General features: G+C 40.8%; 1 protein-coding gene across 1 annotated transcript; it reads right to left on the reverse strand.

The window, feature by feature from the left end:
• Window positions 1-4,159: 4,159 nt before the first annotated feature.
• On the reverse strand, window positions 4,160-14,630 carry LOC127952313 (uncharacterized). Its single transcript, XM_052550698.1, has 2 exons — window positions 13,648-14,630; window positions 4,160-7,429 (listed from the first exon to the last, which is right to left on the reverse strand). Exon 2 carries the CDS (start codon window positions 7,427-7,429, stop codon window positions 5,195-5,197), a length of 2,235 nt encoding a protein of 744 aa, XP_052406658.1. The 5' UTR covers window positions 13,648-14,630; the 3' UTR covers window positions 4,160-5,194.
• Window positions 14,631-16,810: the final 2,180 nt, after the last annotated feature.

A 16,810-nucleotide genomic window follows, 5' to 3' on the forward strand; every position in this document is an offset into this window, starting at 1 on the left:
TAATAATCATATATGTTGGTTTAGCTTGTCAGTGTGAATTAAATCTAAGTATTTATTTGTATTTTAACCGATTTAAAAATGAAACTAAAAGAGAGTCTCCTCCCTTTCAGTCGAATTTCCCTTTCAGGAATTGCACCTGTAGGGGCGCATTTTCTCTCAGACAATGTAAGTCTAAGCACATAATACTCAAACAGAGGGACAGAGTGAGATGAGATGTCTGACAGTTTTTTAATTTTCTGTTATCCATACAGTGTTGTAAAGTCGTGAAACTATCCATATTTACTCAGAATGACTTTTTTTCTGTATGAAAAAAGGTTTTGAAGTGTTTGGAATTTAAAAATGCAGGACAATTAATAATTCCATTTTTACTGTCATTTAAAAAAATCTCCACGACAAAACCGTTCAAGCTATCCAAAATCCTTTGGCAATTTAAGTTGTTTAAAATGTTTTGGCATCATGTAGACAAAGTTTGGTGTGTATAGTGTTACTCTCCTCTGAGCAGTATGCATTAATTCACAGCTAAATGTAAAAAAAAAATCCACATTCAAATCAAAATAGCTGACTTCCTGTTGATCGTAGCTGATGACTGTGAATTAGAAAGTTGTCCGTCTTGATAAGAACAATTTTTGTACCGAGTTTGGTATCTGTAGCTAAAACTAACCCCCCCACTTTTGACAAAAGGTGGCGCTATAGAGTGCCTCTTCCACGCCCTCTTATGAACTTTTGCCAGTGTCTAGTTATCATAAATACTGATATGTGTTCTGAATTTCATGAAATTCTAAGTGTTATATGCCTTAAAATCACCTGAGAAGTATTCAAGTTTGACATGTTGCCACGCCAACAATATTTTTAGATATCAATATCCCCCTAGCAGATTAATATAGGCTGTGTTTTAACATTATTCTGATGAAGTTTGAAGCAAATCGAGTAAAAATAAGATGCTGAATACAAAGCATTTTGAAAATGACAAACTTCCTGCTGCCAGTTGGTGGCGCTATAACTTTGACTCCTAATAGTCACATATATGCGATCGACATCATACAAAGAATAATCTGATGAAGTTTGATTAAAATCAGGAAATGTATGTGGATGGTATTAGACACTTCCTGTTTCTCATTTCTCGCCATAATTTCAACGCCTCGCCACGAGCAAACCGTTTGAGATATCAAAAATCCCCTGGCAATTTTTCATCCCCAGTGTCTTGAGATCATGTTGACCGAGTTTGGCAGCAATCGAGTAAAAAACCTATGACAAGTATTTCAAATTCCAGAGCATGCGCTTTTTACATAACTCTAAATAGCTGACTTCCTGTTGGGCGGAGCCTATGACATGCAATACGCAAGTTGTTCGGCACGATGAGATCTATATGTGTACTGAGTTTCATATTAATACGTGCAAGTATGTGTGAGCTATACATCAACATTTATGACTGTGTTCCAGGGGGCGCTGTAGAGCCCCTGTGCCACGCCCGTGTCCCAGCCTCTGCAGGCTCCTAAAGGCCACAGATTCCAAATTGTGCGCAAACTTTCAAGAGTTTTTGAGTATGTTAAGGACTCCAAAAGCCCCCACAACTTTGACGACAAATATGAATAATAAACCCCAAATAGCCAACTTCCTGTTGGGCGGAGCCTATGATATGCAATACGAAAGTTGTTTGTATTGATGAGTTCTATATGTGTACCGAGTTTCGTACGTCTACGTGCAAGTATGTATGATATATGGCCCTCCATATTCCAGGGGGCGCTGTAGAGCCCCTGTGCCACGCCCGTGTATCAGTCTCTGCCCGGCCCTAATGGCCGCAGGTTCCAATGTGTGTGCCAATTTTCAAGACTTTTTAAGCATGTTAAGGGCCCCAAAAGCCCCCGAAACCTTGAAGAAAAATAATAATAATAATAACAAATAATCCTAAGGAAAACAATAGGGCTCTCGCCCTCCAGGCTTGAGCCCTAATAATAATAATAATAATAATAACAAATAATCCTAAGGAAAACAATAGGGCTCTCGCCCTCCAGGCTTGAGCCCTAATAATAATAAAATATAGCTGCAAGCAGCGATGGCGGGCTCAAGCCACCAATGCCATCGCCACCCCGGTGGCATCAGGTAAACTGTGCCCAGCGGGCACATGCATTCACAATATCCCTCTGGCAGTGAGGTTTTAAAGGATACGGCAGTTAAAGGGTTAATCCGAATCATCTAGACATTAAAATCACATTTATATACATATATATATATATATATATATATATATATATATATATATATATATATATATATATATATATATATATATATATACATATATATATATATATATATATATATATATCCCATATATATATATATATATCCCATATATATATATATATATATATTAATCCCGGATTCTGGAAGATATATTCCTCAAACCATCGGACAAGAGGAGGTGGTGCTGGTCCTTCACGAGTCACTCTAATCTGTTCATAAAGCCTATATATAAAGTCTTAATATATAGTATTTCACAATACTTCATGATATTCTAATTAAATAATTTTTTGGAATCTTAGATCTCTCAGAACCTGACAAATTGTAATTCTGAGACTCCAGGAAAGTGGCAGTTCTGTAAAATGTTGGCGCTGGAGACTAAATGCTTAATAAATAAAAAGACATTTACTGGTTCCTTTTTTACTGTTATTTCAAAAAATCACCACGACAAAACCATTCAAGCTATCCAAAATTTATTCGCACCTGTTCTGTAAGATTAATTCTTTAAACAGTGGTAAAAGAGGATGTGGTGCTGATCCTTCAAGAGTCACTCAAAATGTATCTGTCCATAAAGCCTATAAAGAATTATTCTTAATATACAGTTCACAATACTTCAGCTTGTTATTCTAATTAAGTGAGAGTCATTTTATCATTAAAATACATAAAATTCATATTATTTTTCTTTGAAAGATTTCTATAAATGATTTAAATCATACTCGTTTCTAAAATGACGATGCAGTAAACATTGGACTGCATTATGTTCTGCAACACCTAGACAGACCGGGGACTTATGTGAGGATCCTGTTTGTGGACTTCAGCTCGGCCTTCAACACGATCATCCCAAACCTCCTCCTGCCCAAACTAAATCAGCTCTCCGTGCCCACCTCAGTCTGTCAGTGGATCAACAGCTTCCTGACAGACAGGCAGCAGCTAGTGAGGCTGGGAAAATACACATCCAGCACCCGTACAATCAGCACCGGAGCTCCCCAGGGGTGCGTTCTCTCCCCACTGCTCTTCTCCCTGTACACTAATGATTGCACATCTAAGGACCTCTCTGTCAAGCTCCTGAAGTTTGCAGATGACACCACACTCATCGGCCTCATTCAGGACGGTGACGAGTCTGCTTACAGACAGGAGGTAAAAGAGCTGGCTGTCTGGTGCAGTCTCAACAACCTGGAGCTTAACACCCTCAAAACAGTGGAGATGATCGTGGACTTCAGGAGAAACCCCCCTGTACTCCCCCCACTCACCATCATGAACAGCACTGTGACTGCAGTGGAGTCATTCAGGTTCCTGGGCACCACTATCTCTCAGGACCTGAAGTGGGACATTCACATTGACTCCATTGTGAAAAAGGCCCAGCAGAGGTTGTACTTCCTCCGCCAGCTGAGGAAGTTTAATCTGCCACAGGAGCTGCTGAAACAGTTCTACTCCACCATCATTGAATCCATCCTCTGCACTTCAGTAACTGTCTGGTTCAGCTCAGCTTCTAAATCTGACCTCAGAAGACTACAGAGGGTAGTCCGGACTGCTGAGCGAATCATCGGTTCAACCCTCCCATCTATTCAAGAACTGTACTTATCCAGAGTGAGAAAAAGGGCTGTCAAAATCACTTTGGACCCCTCACATCCAGCACACTCCCTCTTTGAACTGTTGCCATCTGGTCGACGCTACAGAGCACTGAGCACTAGAACGACCAGACACAGGACCAGTTTCTTCCCTCAGGCAATCCATCTTATGAACAGCTTATAATAACGGCGGACACACTACACTTTATATTTATATACACACACACTTTATTTATCTAACACACATACTTAGTATACACTTAAATTTTGCACACAATATATATTGTTGGGGATAACAGTTTAAAACCCAAGGAGCAGGTGGTGTCGTAATCAAGACCAGGAGTCAGAGATGAGTTCAATTAATAATAATAATTTTACTTAAGGAAATAGTTTGCAGTTTCATAGGCAGAAGTCAGCGTCAATACCCTCGCAGGAGTTCGTAAGCTGAACTGCCGTATAATACAAAATCAGTCATAGTTATACTCCAGACAGAAGACTTCAAATGCGTCAAAGCACTGGTCAGCAGCGATCTGATTGGTTCCAAAACCTAGATAAACTTAGACAATCTTCACATATGGTCATATACATCTTCAGCATATCTCCAGTGATTATAGCAGGCGTCAGCACGGTTGAAGAAGGCACCTCATCCTAGGTCTGGAATCCAGCAATGTTGGTCTCATCACTTTATGGGCACACACACACATACACAAACTCAGCCCTTATCTGCTTATTCCCAAGGTTTTCTTGCACTGGCAAGTCTTTTTATCACTACAGTTGGTTACACACAAAGGGCAGGCTGACATTAATCTTAAAGAATAAGAAGACAGGATAAAACAGAGTTCTTAATATCTAATGTCCGTTAAGACATGTTAGGAGACAGCATGTCTCTCCCATGGCACATAGAAGAGGCCCCCTGGTCCGTTTTAGCTGACCTGGTGACCCTAGGAAAAAGAATACTCACACACATGTCCATGACATGTAAAACCTGTCAGTTCTAGGAAGGAATAATATGTTTCTAAGTAAGCATGCATCAATCTATAGTTATATAGATGGCTTTCTTCATTTAATCACATCATACAACAATCTTGGAGGTTAAATACTGATCAAACACTTGATTAATAATCACACAATATTAATGAGATAATATATTCTGAAGAAAGGATATAATCAGCGTCAGAATCTCCATCCTCTCCTTCAGTCCCCCGTTTTAGACCGGTATGGAGTCCAATACTCCACGTCTGGTCTATCCAGTGAGGCCACTACGGAAGGTGGAGTGGTGACGCGTGTTTCCCCTAGGGGTCACACTTGTCTCTTCACCCTATCATGGACAAGCTGGATACTAATTAATCCAGTCCCCATGCTTAGGGCTCTCCCTGCCCTTCCACTCACAACAGGGCGTTGACGTCATCCTTCATCAGCTGCTGCAGACTGTTGGTCAGCTTCCGCAGTCGCAAATCTTCCTCCACCGGGTTAATAGTCCTGCAAGCAGATTTGAACACATAGGACAGACAACAGCGTACCAATCCCCACGCAACCAAACACAGGACAATAATTCCCACAAATCCTCCAAAAACATACAAGCCATAATGAAAGATTCCAATAAGCGCGTCCTCTGAAGCTTCCACAAAATCATCCCAAGCTTCTTCAACAAATTCTTCTACAGACTCGGTTACATCTGTAAAAATAGCCCCTACTGTGAAAGCAAACATCCATGCTATTGCTAACGCCGTGGGTTCTTGAGGATCTGACAAGAAAGGGGTACCTGTTGATCGGAGCCATACTGAATTCAAATATTCATAGCCAGCAAACACATCATTAGTCTTGACCTGTTTTAAGAAATCATTAATGTATTTCTTACTTGCTTGCTGCGATTTTACTTGAGGGTAGTATTCTGTAGATGTAGTCATATTAGTAACACAATACTCTGTCTCGGAACAATCTGTCTTTTTACACTTCTCAACTGGGTTCCACTCAGGACCTATAGTATGGACAGCCTTATGATGCAGACAATGACTTAAACTCCACCCATCATGTAACCCTCGTAACTCTTGAACGGAGGGAATTGGCCTTAAAAATTGACGAAACTGTTTCTCCCTGTCGAACCACTCATCTCCCATAGCAGCATCAGATACCTGTGGCCACATGTAGACCTGATGGGGCTGGAAATCTTTCCATACAAAATCCTCCGTGGATCGAGGAACCCGCATGGTGGTCTTTCTGCTGGCAATCATTTCTAAACACAAATGAAACATATTCAACTGCATCCAAGCAGTGACATTATAGACCATTGAGGTGGGGCTATTACACCTACTTTCAAGATGGTCATGTAGTTGTTCCATTTGAATGACGGATTGATTAGCCATTAACATAGCAACATCATACTGAAACAGCACATCTGCGAAATTTGCCCATGTATAATCTGGCCGCACAAAAGATGCGTTGCAAATTTCCATTGGAACCTTTGCCCCTGGGGTACCTAAAATTTTGTTTATAATTACCGCACATTTGTCAGGCCGATGCGGAGGAAACGTCTGGACGAACCAATGTTTCACTTCCATACCCAGGCATCGTTCCACGTGCATGGTCTCCTTCCAAGGATCATCCAACTTAGTATACCTTGGCCAAGCGAGGGAAAGAGCATTAACATTTGGTAATCCATTTTTACTTCCATTTAGATCAAAATTATCCTTATCAGTCTTATCAATTCGTCCTAGTCTATCACACACTGCTCCATAAGATCTGTTTTTATCCCACCTGACAAGATGAACCTTTTCTGGCTGCAAAACATTCCATCGTCTCAGAAATTTGTCATTTGCAACTAACTTATATGTGTCAGAGCTGGGATCATCTCGAACAAAAATATTTCTAGACAGATAGCTTTGTGCTACATCCCTTACTGCCTTATTCGAGTAAAGATGGTCCTTAACCTTGGGCAGATAATATGACACAATATGACGTGGATCAGGCGCAATAGGGTATAAAGGTAACTTCACTGCTTTTCCTCCAATCTCTATCTGAGCATGCTGTAACTCACCCCCATTGTCTCTCCTGCTGCGTTTAGGAGTGGCAGGTGTTTTCTGATTTAATACATACTTGCGGTGCTTGTCTATTGCTACTGGACAGTCACTATGGTTTCTGCCAACTACGGTGATGGGAATCCAACTAAGGGAACTATAGTTTCCATCAAAAACATCCACATCACCATTGTTCCACCAGCGGCCTTTCTGCATGATGAGGGTATTCTCTGGATAATTTGGGGAGTGACCGAGCCAATAGGTCACTGTGTCATTGCCGTCGAACCTATAACAATGATTCTTAACTTTCTGATACATAGTAGGAAGCAAATTTAGACCCTCTGTAGAATTTAGGCATGGGTATCTAACCCAAGAAGGACGGCAGTCGGTCATTTCACAATCCCAATTTGTTGAGAACGCATGAAAACGTCCTGTTGAGAGAGAGATTTGAATCCAGAGCAGAAATGATAAAGCAATCAAAATTAACATTACAATTGAGAGCGGAATAACCAATCGAATGAATGCTCGTCTAAGTTTCAGACGTCTTTCTCTGCGTGCTTCTTCATGAAGAATCAGCAGCTTCAGCACATCATCAGGTCCGGACATCTGAAACAGTCAAGTCAAAATTTAGGATAAACCCGTACATTTCACTTTTACCTATAACGCCTAAGGTTGACTACGAGGTAGCATTCTGGTTGTAACATTTCTCGAGGGGCTTCACCTGAGACCAGTGTCTCCATACTGTACCAAGCGCTCCTCTGTCAAGAAGAACAGAAGTGTTAGTAGTTAACAAAACTTGATAGGGCCCATCAAACTTCGGACCCAGAGGGGTTACTATTTCCCTCCGCATCATTACTGTATCTCCAATTTCTGGAAGAACAGGCAATGTGGTTTGCTCTTTGTTATCTTGTTCAGCTTGTCTGATGCTGACACTTACTCGTGTATCACGTAAGCAATTATCCAAGGTTTTTAGATAATTTTGCAGAGCATCTTTCAAAGGGCCCGAGGGTCCCTCATGTTGCAATGGTGCATCCCATGGCAAACGCATGTAACGACCTGTCATGATTTCAAAAGGGCTGATCTGTGTGGTTTTATTTGGGCTAGCCCTCATACTAAACAGTATCATTGGTATTGCTGCGTGCCAACCCTTTCCCCACTCCAAAGCTCTCTTCCTCAGGGAAGTTTTCAATGTTCGGTTAGCTCGTTCAACTGAACCACTTGACTGAGGCCTAAAAGAAATGTGGAAATGTTGTGTGATCCCCATTAATCTCATAGCCTGTTTCATCACTTTCCCTGTGAAATGTGTGCCCTGGTCTGAATCAATCTGTAAAGGAAGTCCCCATCTGGGGAATACTTCAGTCAACAGAATTTTTGCAGTTGCGTCTGCGGTGCAATTTCTCAGCGGAAAGGCCTCCACCCATCTAGAAAACAAATCAATAATCATTAAGATGTATGAAAAACCTCCACTAGGGGGCAATGGACCTATGAAATCAATTTGCAAATGTGTCCAGGGTCCCTGAGGGCGAGGGGCATGTCCCAAGGGAATCTTAAGCTTAGAAGGAGAATTTACCTTGAGACATACCAAACATCTTTTACAGAAATCTGTGCAAGCGGTTCTCAGCTTGGGCCACCACCATGTTTTTGAAATCATTGCATGTAGCTTTTCAGGACCTGCATGTGCCAAACCATGATATAAAGACATTAATTCAGTACGAGCAGAAGAAGGACATACAAATCGATCATGAAATTTCCAAAGTCCATCAGAAGTCTTTAGTGCCCCTAACTTAGCCCACTGTTCAGTTTCCTCTGGATCATTAGTGTCATATAACTCAAAGATGTCTCTGGTTGGTGCTTCTCCCTCCTGGGGAGAAAGAGGTACTACACTCACAACTTTTTCAGTACGTTTTGCAGCCCCCCTGGCAGCAGCATCTGCAGCCCGATTTCCTTTGGCTTCTGGTGACTCCTCCTGTGAATGTCCCGTGACTTTGATCACAGCTCCAGCAGCAGGCAGTTTGCAGGCCTCCATTAGTTCAATGACCTGCTTCTGATGAGAAATAGGAAGACCAGCAGTAGTCAAAAATCCCCGACGTTGCCACACAGGTCCAAAATCTACAGCGACCCCATAAGCATAACGGCTATCTGTATACACATTTAGACGTTTCCCCTTGCCAAACTGCAGGGCACGGGTCAGGGCAATGAGTTCAGCTACTTGAGCTCCACCACCTGCAAGAGAACCACAGTCAACTGTTTCACCGTGCTCGTTTACCACAGCCCATCCAGTGTATCGTGTACCATTCTCATAAAAACTGGACCCGTCGACGAACAGTTTCATTGCATCTTGCAGTGGCTCGGTATCCAGTGGGCTCCGAGTGTCGTTCTCAATCAGCTGTGCACAATTGTGAGCAGTTCCTTCTTCTGGCATAAGGGATGCAGGGTTGATTACATTGTCAGCATCAATCAAGATTTCAACATTTTTGCTCAAGAGGGTTGCTTCCCACTTGGCTCGTCGTTGATTTGAAATTGTACCCAGGCGTGTGTTTGTAAGTAGTTTGAGTATCTGGTGTCTGGTGTGCAGTACCACTTTCTGGTGCATGACGACCTCCTCTGTTGCCTTGACCGCCCATTCAGCACAGTCGCAGATCAGCAAGCATGGATGCTGTCCGGCCATGGAAACAGGAATAGTGGTCGAGAAGTACCCCACCATGCCGTAAGACGTTCTTCCAGGAACACGCTGGCCCAGGGCAGCTGAGTAGGATTTCTTCCCTACCCAAGTCCATAGGTGAAAGGCCCGCCGGGCATCGGCGTGTCTAAGTGCAGGACAAGAAGAAAGAGTCTCTTTGATACTCACAAACGCCTCTTCCATCTCCTCTGTCCATTCGATGAGCTCCTGTCCAGGCTTCCCTCCCTTCAGTGCTTCTGTGAGGGGCTTAGAAAGTTCATTATATTCAGACACATACTGGCGGCAGTAATTCAGAAGTCCCATTACCTGCCTTAGACCAGTCACGGTGTTAGGCTTTGGCAGTTCGACGATAGCCTTGACCCGTTCAGGAGTGATGCGTCTGCCATGGACTCCAACGATCTGTCCCAGATACGTCACCTCGGATCTGGCCAACTGCACCTTCTGCAAATTAATCTTAAACCCTCCCTGGTTCAAAGTTTTCAACACAGTCTGAACAGCATTCAAATGTTTAAGCTTAGTAGGACTACAGATCAAAAGGTCATCCACGTACTGAAGTACGACAGACCCATCAGTTTCAAGTTCTTTTCGAATAGGATCAATGAATGAAGCCAATACTTGATTGAACAGACTGGGCGAGTGGCAGAACCCTTGAGGCATTCGAGTCCATGTCCATTGTCGTCCAGAACAGGAAAATGCAAATTTCGGTTGATCCTCTGGTGCTAAGGGACAAGTCCAAAAGCCATTAGCAATGTCTAAAGCAGTAAAATAACAGTGCTCAGATCCAATCTCATTCAAAATAGTGGCTGGGTTGGCCACCAGGGGGTGCATTGGAGCAGTAACTGCATTCAAGGCGGTATAATCAATTGTCAAACGCCAACTCTTATCAGCTTTCTGTACTGGCCACATAGGGCTGTTCGTGGGGGCGGAGCATGGCACAATTATCCCCCGTTTATGTAACTCATTAACAACCTGTTCAGCTCCTAAGCGAGCATCGTTTTTCAAAGGATATTGGCGTTTGGCATCATGCATGGGACCTGGGATGCGGAGTGGCTGAATGTTTGCCTTACCACAATCAAATTTGTCTTTAGCCCATACATTAGGAAATTTAGAAATTAGGTATTTCCACTCAGGTCTAGTCTCTGTCATATTTGAGGCACTTACAGCTCCAGCCACTGCACATCCAGCTCCATGGTGTGGCCTTGCATGAGATAAGCGGAGTACTTCATTGCAGCCAAGCACAAGCTTATCTGTAGAAAGCAAAACATCAGCTTCAAGATTATTCAGAATGTCAACACCAATTATGGTTCCCACAGTATTTTTCCCAACCCAGAATTCTGTCCAAAACACTTTCTGAGAGTCTGCAATAGAGAGAGGAACAGGAACAGATTTATAATACATTTCTTTGCCATTCAATCCTTCAATGTACATAAAATCAGAAGTAGTTTCCAAATTAATGTTGGTGATGCTAACTTGAGCCCCAGTATCAATTAATGCTATACATTGCCGGCCTCCTAACAACGCATGAATATAGGGTCTAGGGTCAGTCACATCACAAGAACCGGAGGCCGCTGACCCCTAGTCCTCGACCAGTTTCTTCAGCTTGGCAATGTCAGCATCAGACAGAGTCAGCCGATGTGGCTGCCTGTCCCTTCTACCCTTTTTGAAGTTAGATTGGGACAGATTAACTCGACATTGTGTATGTACATGCCCTTTCTTATGGCATCGGCTGCATTTCACAGGTTCTTTAGGACAATTACGGCTGAAATGCCCAGGCTGGCGACAATTATAACAACTGACCTCGGGTGGATTTGTTTCCGCTTCAGCCCCTGCGGCTACCGCCGCGGGGTGAGCACCTGGTTCACTCTGCAGACGGCTCCAACTTACTGCACTCCACTGGAGCAGGGATTCCCAATTTGGAATGTTAACAGAGCCTGAAATGAGCAGATCTCGATAACGTTTAGTCAGTCCGCTTATAGCGGATTCAATGATGATCGCTGAATCATAATCCTCATTATTATTATTAGCAGCACAGTAATTTTCATATGCATTACGAAAACGTTCAACATATTCTAAAGGACTTTCGGTGGGTCTCTGCTTAATTTGGGTCACACTAGTCCAGGGAAAGGAGCCCCTCCCTAACAGATCTTGCACCTGCTCTTTATATTCTCGGTATGCTATACAATACTCATCCCAATTAGTGGGAACGAGAGGATCAATTCTGATAGTTTGAACTCTGCCTAATTTACTGTGGGGCACAAGAGTTTCTACCATGTATTGAATGTCTGCAATTCCTAAATTTTGTTGTCTAGCTATAGACTCTAATTTATCCCATGACACTTTATTTGGACTAAATAATTTGAAAGGTTCGATGCCACTCAACAAATTATTTTTCTCAACCGCGGTGAGTCTATTCCACTCCCCTATTTCATATCCTGCACCCATTTCAGTGTTTCTCTGTTCCTCAGCAACAGCTCTAATGGGCGCAGCAGACACCCCTCCCCGGGAGGAGGGGGCCCCGCCTCGCTCAAGAGGAGGAGAGAGAGGAACACCAATGTTTTCAGCCTTCTGGTTGACATTTGCATATGGCGTAGAAACCTCAGTTACATCTGGGTAAGGGGGTGGCGCCCCAGAAATAGCAGCATCCAGTAACCTCCTAGCAATACTATAAGGCGAATCACTCTGATTATCTGTTTGGGTATGAGGGGCGGAGCCGGTTACGGCAGCCGCCTGCACAGTCAGAGAAGGGAGCTCAGGAGCAGAGGGAAAAGACACATGTGGAACCATATTACAAGCCTCACTCTGCTCGGCCTTTTTCATGACAACGGATAGCCCTGTAGTAAAACCACTCAGATCTTTCCCTATTTCAACCCCTGAAATCTCAGCCATGAGATCACTTTTGGCACGTAAATCTTTCCAGCATTCGACTACTGCGGGAATTGTGCCATCTTCAGTTAAGGGAATTCCTCCCTGTTTACAAATCCATGAATAAGCACATACAGCTAAGAATTTATGTTTTTCTGGCTCTTTCTTAGACTGTAACCATCCTAACTGTTTTTCTACTTTCCAGTCTGAGTCAAATCCTTGACTGACCATACGCTTAATTAGTTCAGAGAATTTCTTTGAAGTCAAAGTTTCAGAACAAATCTGCTTACAGAGTTTGCTCGGATCTGTTTCAACAGATTCTGTTTTTGGAGGCTGCTTGTTACTTTTACCAGCCATTTCAAAATACTATATATCAAACTGTATATACGGAGATATGTTATTTATTGATATATATATATAGTAGTTTTAATTTCCTTATATAGGAAGCCCCTGAGAAATGCTAGCAGCAAACAATTTGAGGTATTAAATCTATAGCTTATCAAACAAATGGCTTAACTTCTGCGTCTGAAACTGCAAAGTATTTCTGACAACACCTGTCCACTAGTCATTAAAACATTTTAGCTCATTCGGGTTTGTTCAAAAATGCATCCCAGATCAATCAATACTTTCCCTTACCTATATCTCTATCTCTATATATATATATGCGCATATAGATTATCTAGGTATTTATTTTAAAATTCTACTTTTTGGATACTCTGTACCCTAACCACTGATCTGTCCTGTTTCTAAGCTCGGGGCGCGCCCCTGTCTGTTCAAACGAGTGGTCAAGAGTTGAAAGAGCGAGATACGTCTAGAACCCCCGTCTAGCGTCTTACATTCCTTTCTGAATTTCCAAATCCTTAATTGGCTACCCCCCCGGCCGTAAATGCACTTTGCCTTGGCTATCAAATGCTATACCCAGCACTGCCTGTTACGGCCTTTGTGCTTTTTAAGAATGCGTTTTCGTCCTCCCCTGGACTGTGCACACCTAAAAAACAAACTTTCACGTCTATCTTTAAGACCTATAGGTGTGCACCTGTTCCCTCTGTAATTGTACACATCTGAAAAATATCTTATATCAAGACCTACGATGTATACTTGTACCCCTTAACTCACAAGGTTACTTATTTACAGGTATATGTGACACAATTTATGTTCTCCACCCCCGGAGTTAGTGTCTACCCCCTCACGTCTGAGTGAGTCTATCGTTCTTTCTTCTCTTGACCCCCGTTCTCCACAGACAGTCCCTAACCAATGATATTAAATATAAAATCTTTCCTACCTTTTGGTTTTTGATGATTGATCAGGGATGTCACCAAAGAACGATTGCCCGCCGATCCTCCACCATTAAACTGTTGGGGATAACAGTTTAAAACCCAAGGAGCAGGTGGTGTCGTAATCAAGACCAGGAGTCAGAGATGAGTTCAATTAATAATAATAATTTTACTTAAGGAAATAGTTTGCAGTTTCATAGGCAGAAGTCAGCGTCAATACCCTCGCAGGAGTTCGTAAGCTGAACTGCCGTATAATACAAAATCAGTCATAGTTATACTCCAGACAGAAGACTTCAAATGCGTCAAAGCACTGGTCAGCAGCGATCTGATTGGTTCCAAAACCTAGATAAACTTAGACAATCTTCACATATGGTCATATACATCTTCAGCATATCTCCAGTGATTATAGCAGGCGTCAGCACGGTTGAAGAAGGCACCTCATCCTAGGTCTGGAATCCAGCAATGTTGGTCTCATCACTTTATGGGCACACACACACATACACAAACTCAGCCCTTATCTGCTTATTCCCAAGGTTTTCTTGCACTGGCAAGTCTTTTTATCACTACAGTTGGTTACACACAAAGGGCAGGCTGACATTAATCTTAAAGAATAAGAAGACAGGATAAAACAGAGTTCTTAATATCTAATGTCCGTTAAGACATGTTAGGAGACAGCATGTCTCTCCCATGGCACATAGAAGAGGCCCCCTGGTCCGTTTTAGCTGACCTGGTGACCCTAGGAAAAAGAATACTCACACACATGTCCATGACATGTAAAACCTGTCAGTTCTAGGAAGGAATAATATGTTTCTAAGTAAGCATGCATCAATCTATAGTTATATAGATGGCTTTCTTCATTTAATCACATCATACAACAATCTTGGAGGTTAAATACTGATCAAACACTTGATTAATAATCACACAATATTAATGAGATAATATATTCTGAAGAAAGGATATAATCAGCGTCAGAATCTCCATCCTCTCCTTCAATATGTACATACATAACTTCATCTTGTAATATACTTGCCTACAATTGTCATTTGTATATTGTTATTCACTATCTACTTATTTGTATTTTTTATTCTTTTATTATGAGTTTTATGTTCTGTCGCTGTCATTCTGTTGTACTGCGGAGCTTCTGTCACGAAAACAAATTCCTCGTATGTGTACATACCTGGCAATAAAGCTCATTCTGATTCTGATTCTGATTCTGATTCTGAAATAAGTATTTAAAAGTAATCCTATAGCTCCCTCTGGTGACCATTATTGGTACTAAGAATTGCAAGCTTGATTTATAAGTTATGATAGTTTTAATTTTATGCTGGCTCTTGAAAATGATAAAGCTATGAAACTTACTGTGCTTCCTTCAAATGATGACTTCTACTTATATAAAAAATTATGAAGAGTAAGAATGAAAAATTTTAAAGATATAGTAAAATAACTATTGTATTTTTTTATGTTACTTTAATAAATCTCTATGGCAACACCATTTAAGCTATCCTAAATTCATTCACAATTTAACATGTCAGTATATTGGCATCATGTTGAAAAAGGAGTATGGAGTAGTATGAGGAGGAGTATGAATTCATTTACAGGCTGATTTTATCATAAATCCACAATAAAATTTCTGAGTTCTGTATCAATCTGTGTGGTTGTTTGTTTATTTTTATCTTTTATTTTTCATAGGAAGATAACTGACCCTTTACTCTCCTTTTTAATAAATGTGCTTATAAACCAAGAACAAGCTATTTATAGCTGTATTTATAAACTGCTTACTACTGACTATTAATATTGGGACAAGGCTTTATAAAGCATGAACTGACTATTTACTTTTTGAGTTTTAAATTATTATTTGCAGCACAAATAAGGTTTTTAAGGATTTTTAAAAATCCCTAAAACTGTCAGAAAAGGATAAGGCCTAAAATTACTATGTTAGTGGCAAAATGTATTTGTTTTTATAACTATAATGCATAAACTATGAAATTATACAAAATGTATAAAAAAAGTACAACAGTTATTGTTTTCCAATGTTTTTTATTTATTGAATGTACAATAACAATATTTTTTGGGGGGGATTTACATTTAAAAAAATTAGCCTACTGCAATCATTCTAAACAGCTTGAATAAAACCTGTTAATATTTATTATAGACCACTGTAACTGTATAATCGAACAAACAAGTTTATTATGAAAATGGAAGTGTGTACACCAAATAAATTGGACGATAAAGAAAATATAATAGTCAATAGCATAATAGAGCATGTTTTAGTTTTTTTTTATGCGTTTAGATGCAGAAATGGACAAATCAAATGTAAAATAAAATTTAATTGATTTAATTAAATATAGATTAATTCTTGTTAGAGCAAAATAATAAATAAATAAATAAATACGTACACACATTAAAAAAGCAGCCAAGATGAATGAGTTTCATTTTTTATAGATTAAAATTGAAGACAGAAGCAGCTGGTATATGCGGTCACTTAATATTAAAATCCAGTAGATCCACTTCAGATTTATTTCTCAACAGTTTTTGTTCACGTGGCTGTTTTCGTTTATATTAGCCAAGCAATTATGTATTTTGAAATAATCTTGTCCGTGATGTGTTCATTCTTACGACGAAAGGCAGAATCCTGCAGCTCGAGAGATCAATGTTATTCTGCCAGTCGCGCTTTCAAACAGTCTTGCGCACATAAACGGGTCACAAACACCTGCATTTAGCTCGTGTTGTGTTATAATGGGTGTCTTGTGTGCATTTATGGCAATAATTTATTTTAAAAAGCTCTTAAACAAGAATAAATTCGTTAGTTTTGAACTTGTGACACTGTGCGCGCTGATCGGAGGCAGTGATTTCAGATAGGCAGCCGCGAATATTTCATTTTCACACAAACAGTTCAAAAACATCTTAATTTAGCTCTTGGTGTGTTCTAATTGGTGAATTGTGTGATATCGCTGCAATACTTTATTTTTAATAGCTATAAAACAAGAATAAACTCGTTTTTTTCTGAGCTCATCATTCCACACGCTCCTGCTCAGAGCGGTGATTCATCTCTCGTGTTTCTCACGTATCACTGACCACACATCGATTATTAATGAGCCCTGACCTGAAAATAATCATATATGTTGGTTTAGCTTGTCAGTGTGAATTAAATCCAAGTATTTATTTGTATGT

Source organism: Carassius gibelio, chromosome B3 (assembly GCF_023724105.1).
Source record: "Carassius gibelio isolate Cgi1373 ecotype wild population from Czech Republic chromosome B3, carGib1.2-hapl.c, whole genome shotgun sequence".
In the NCBI taxonomy this organism is placed as follows: domain Eukaryota; kingdom Metazoa; phylum Chordata; class Actinopteri; order Cypriniformes; family Cyprinidae; genus Carassius; species Carassius gibelio.

Excerpts from the sequence above, each read along its gene's own strand:
- LOC127952313 (XM_052550698.1), bottom strand. The coding sequence starts at position 7,429 with ATGTCCGGACCTGATGATGTGCTGAAGCTGCTGATTCTTCATGAAGAA.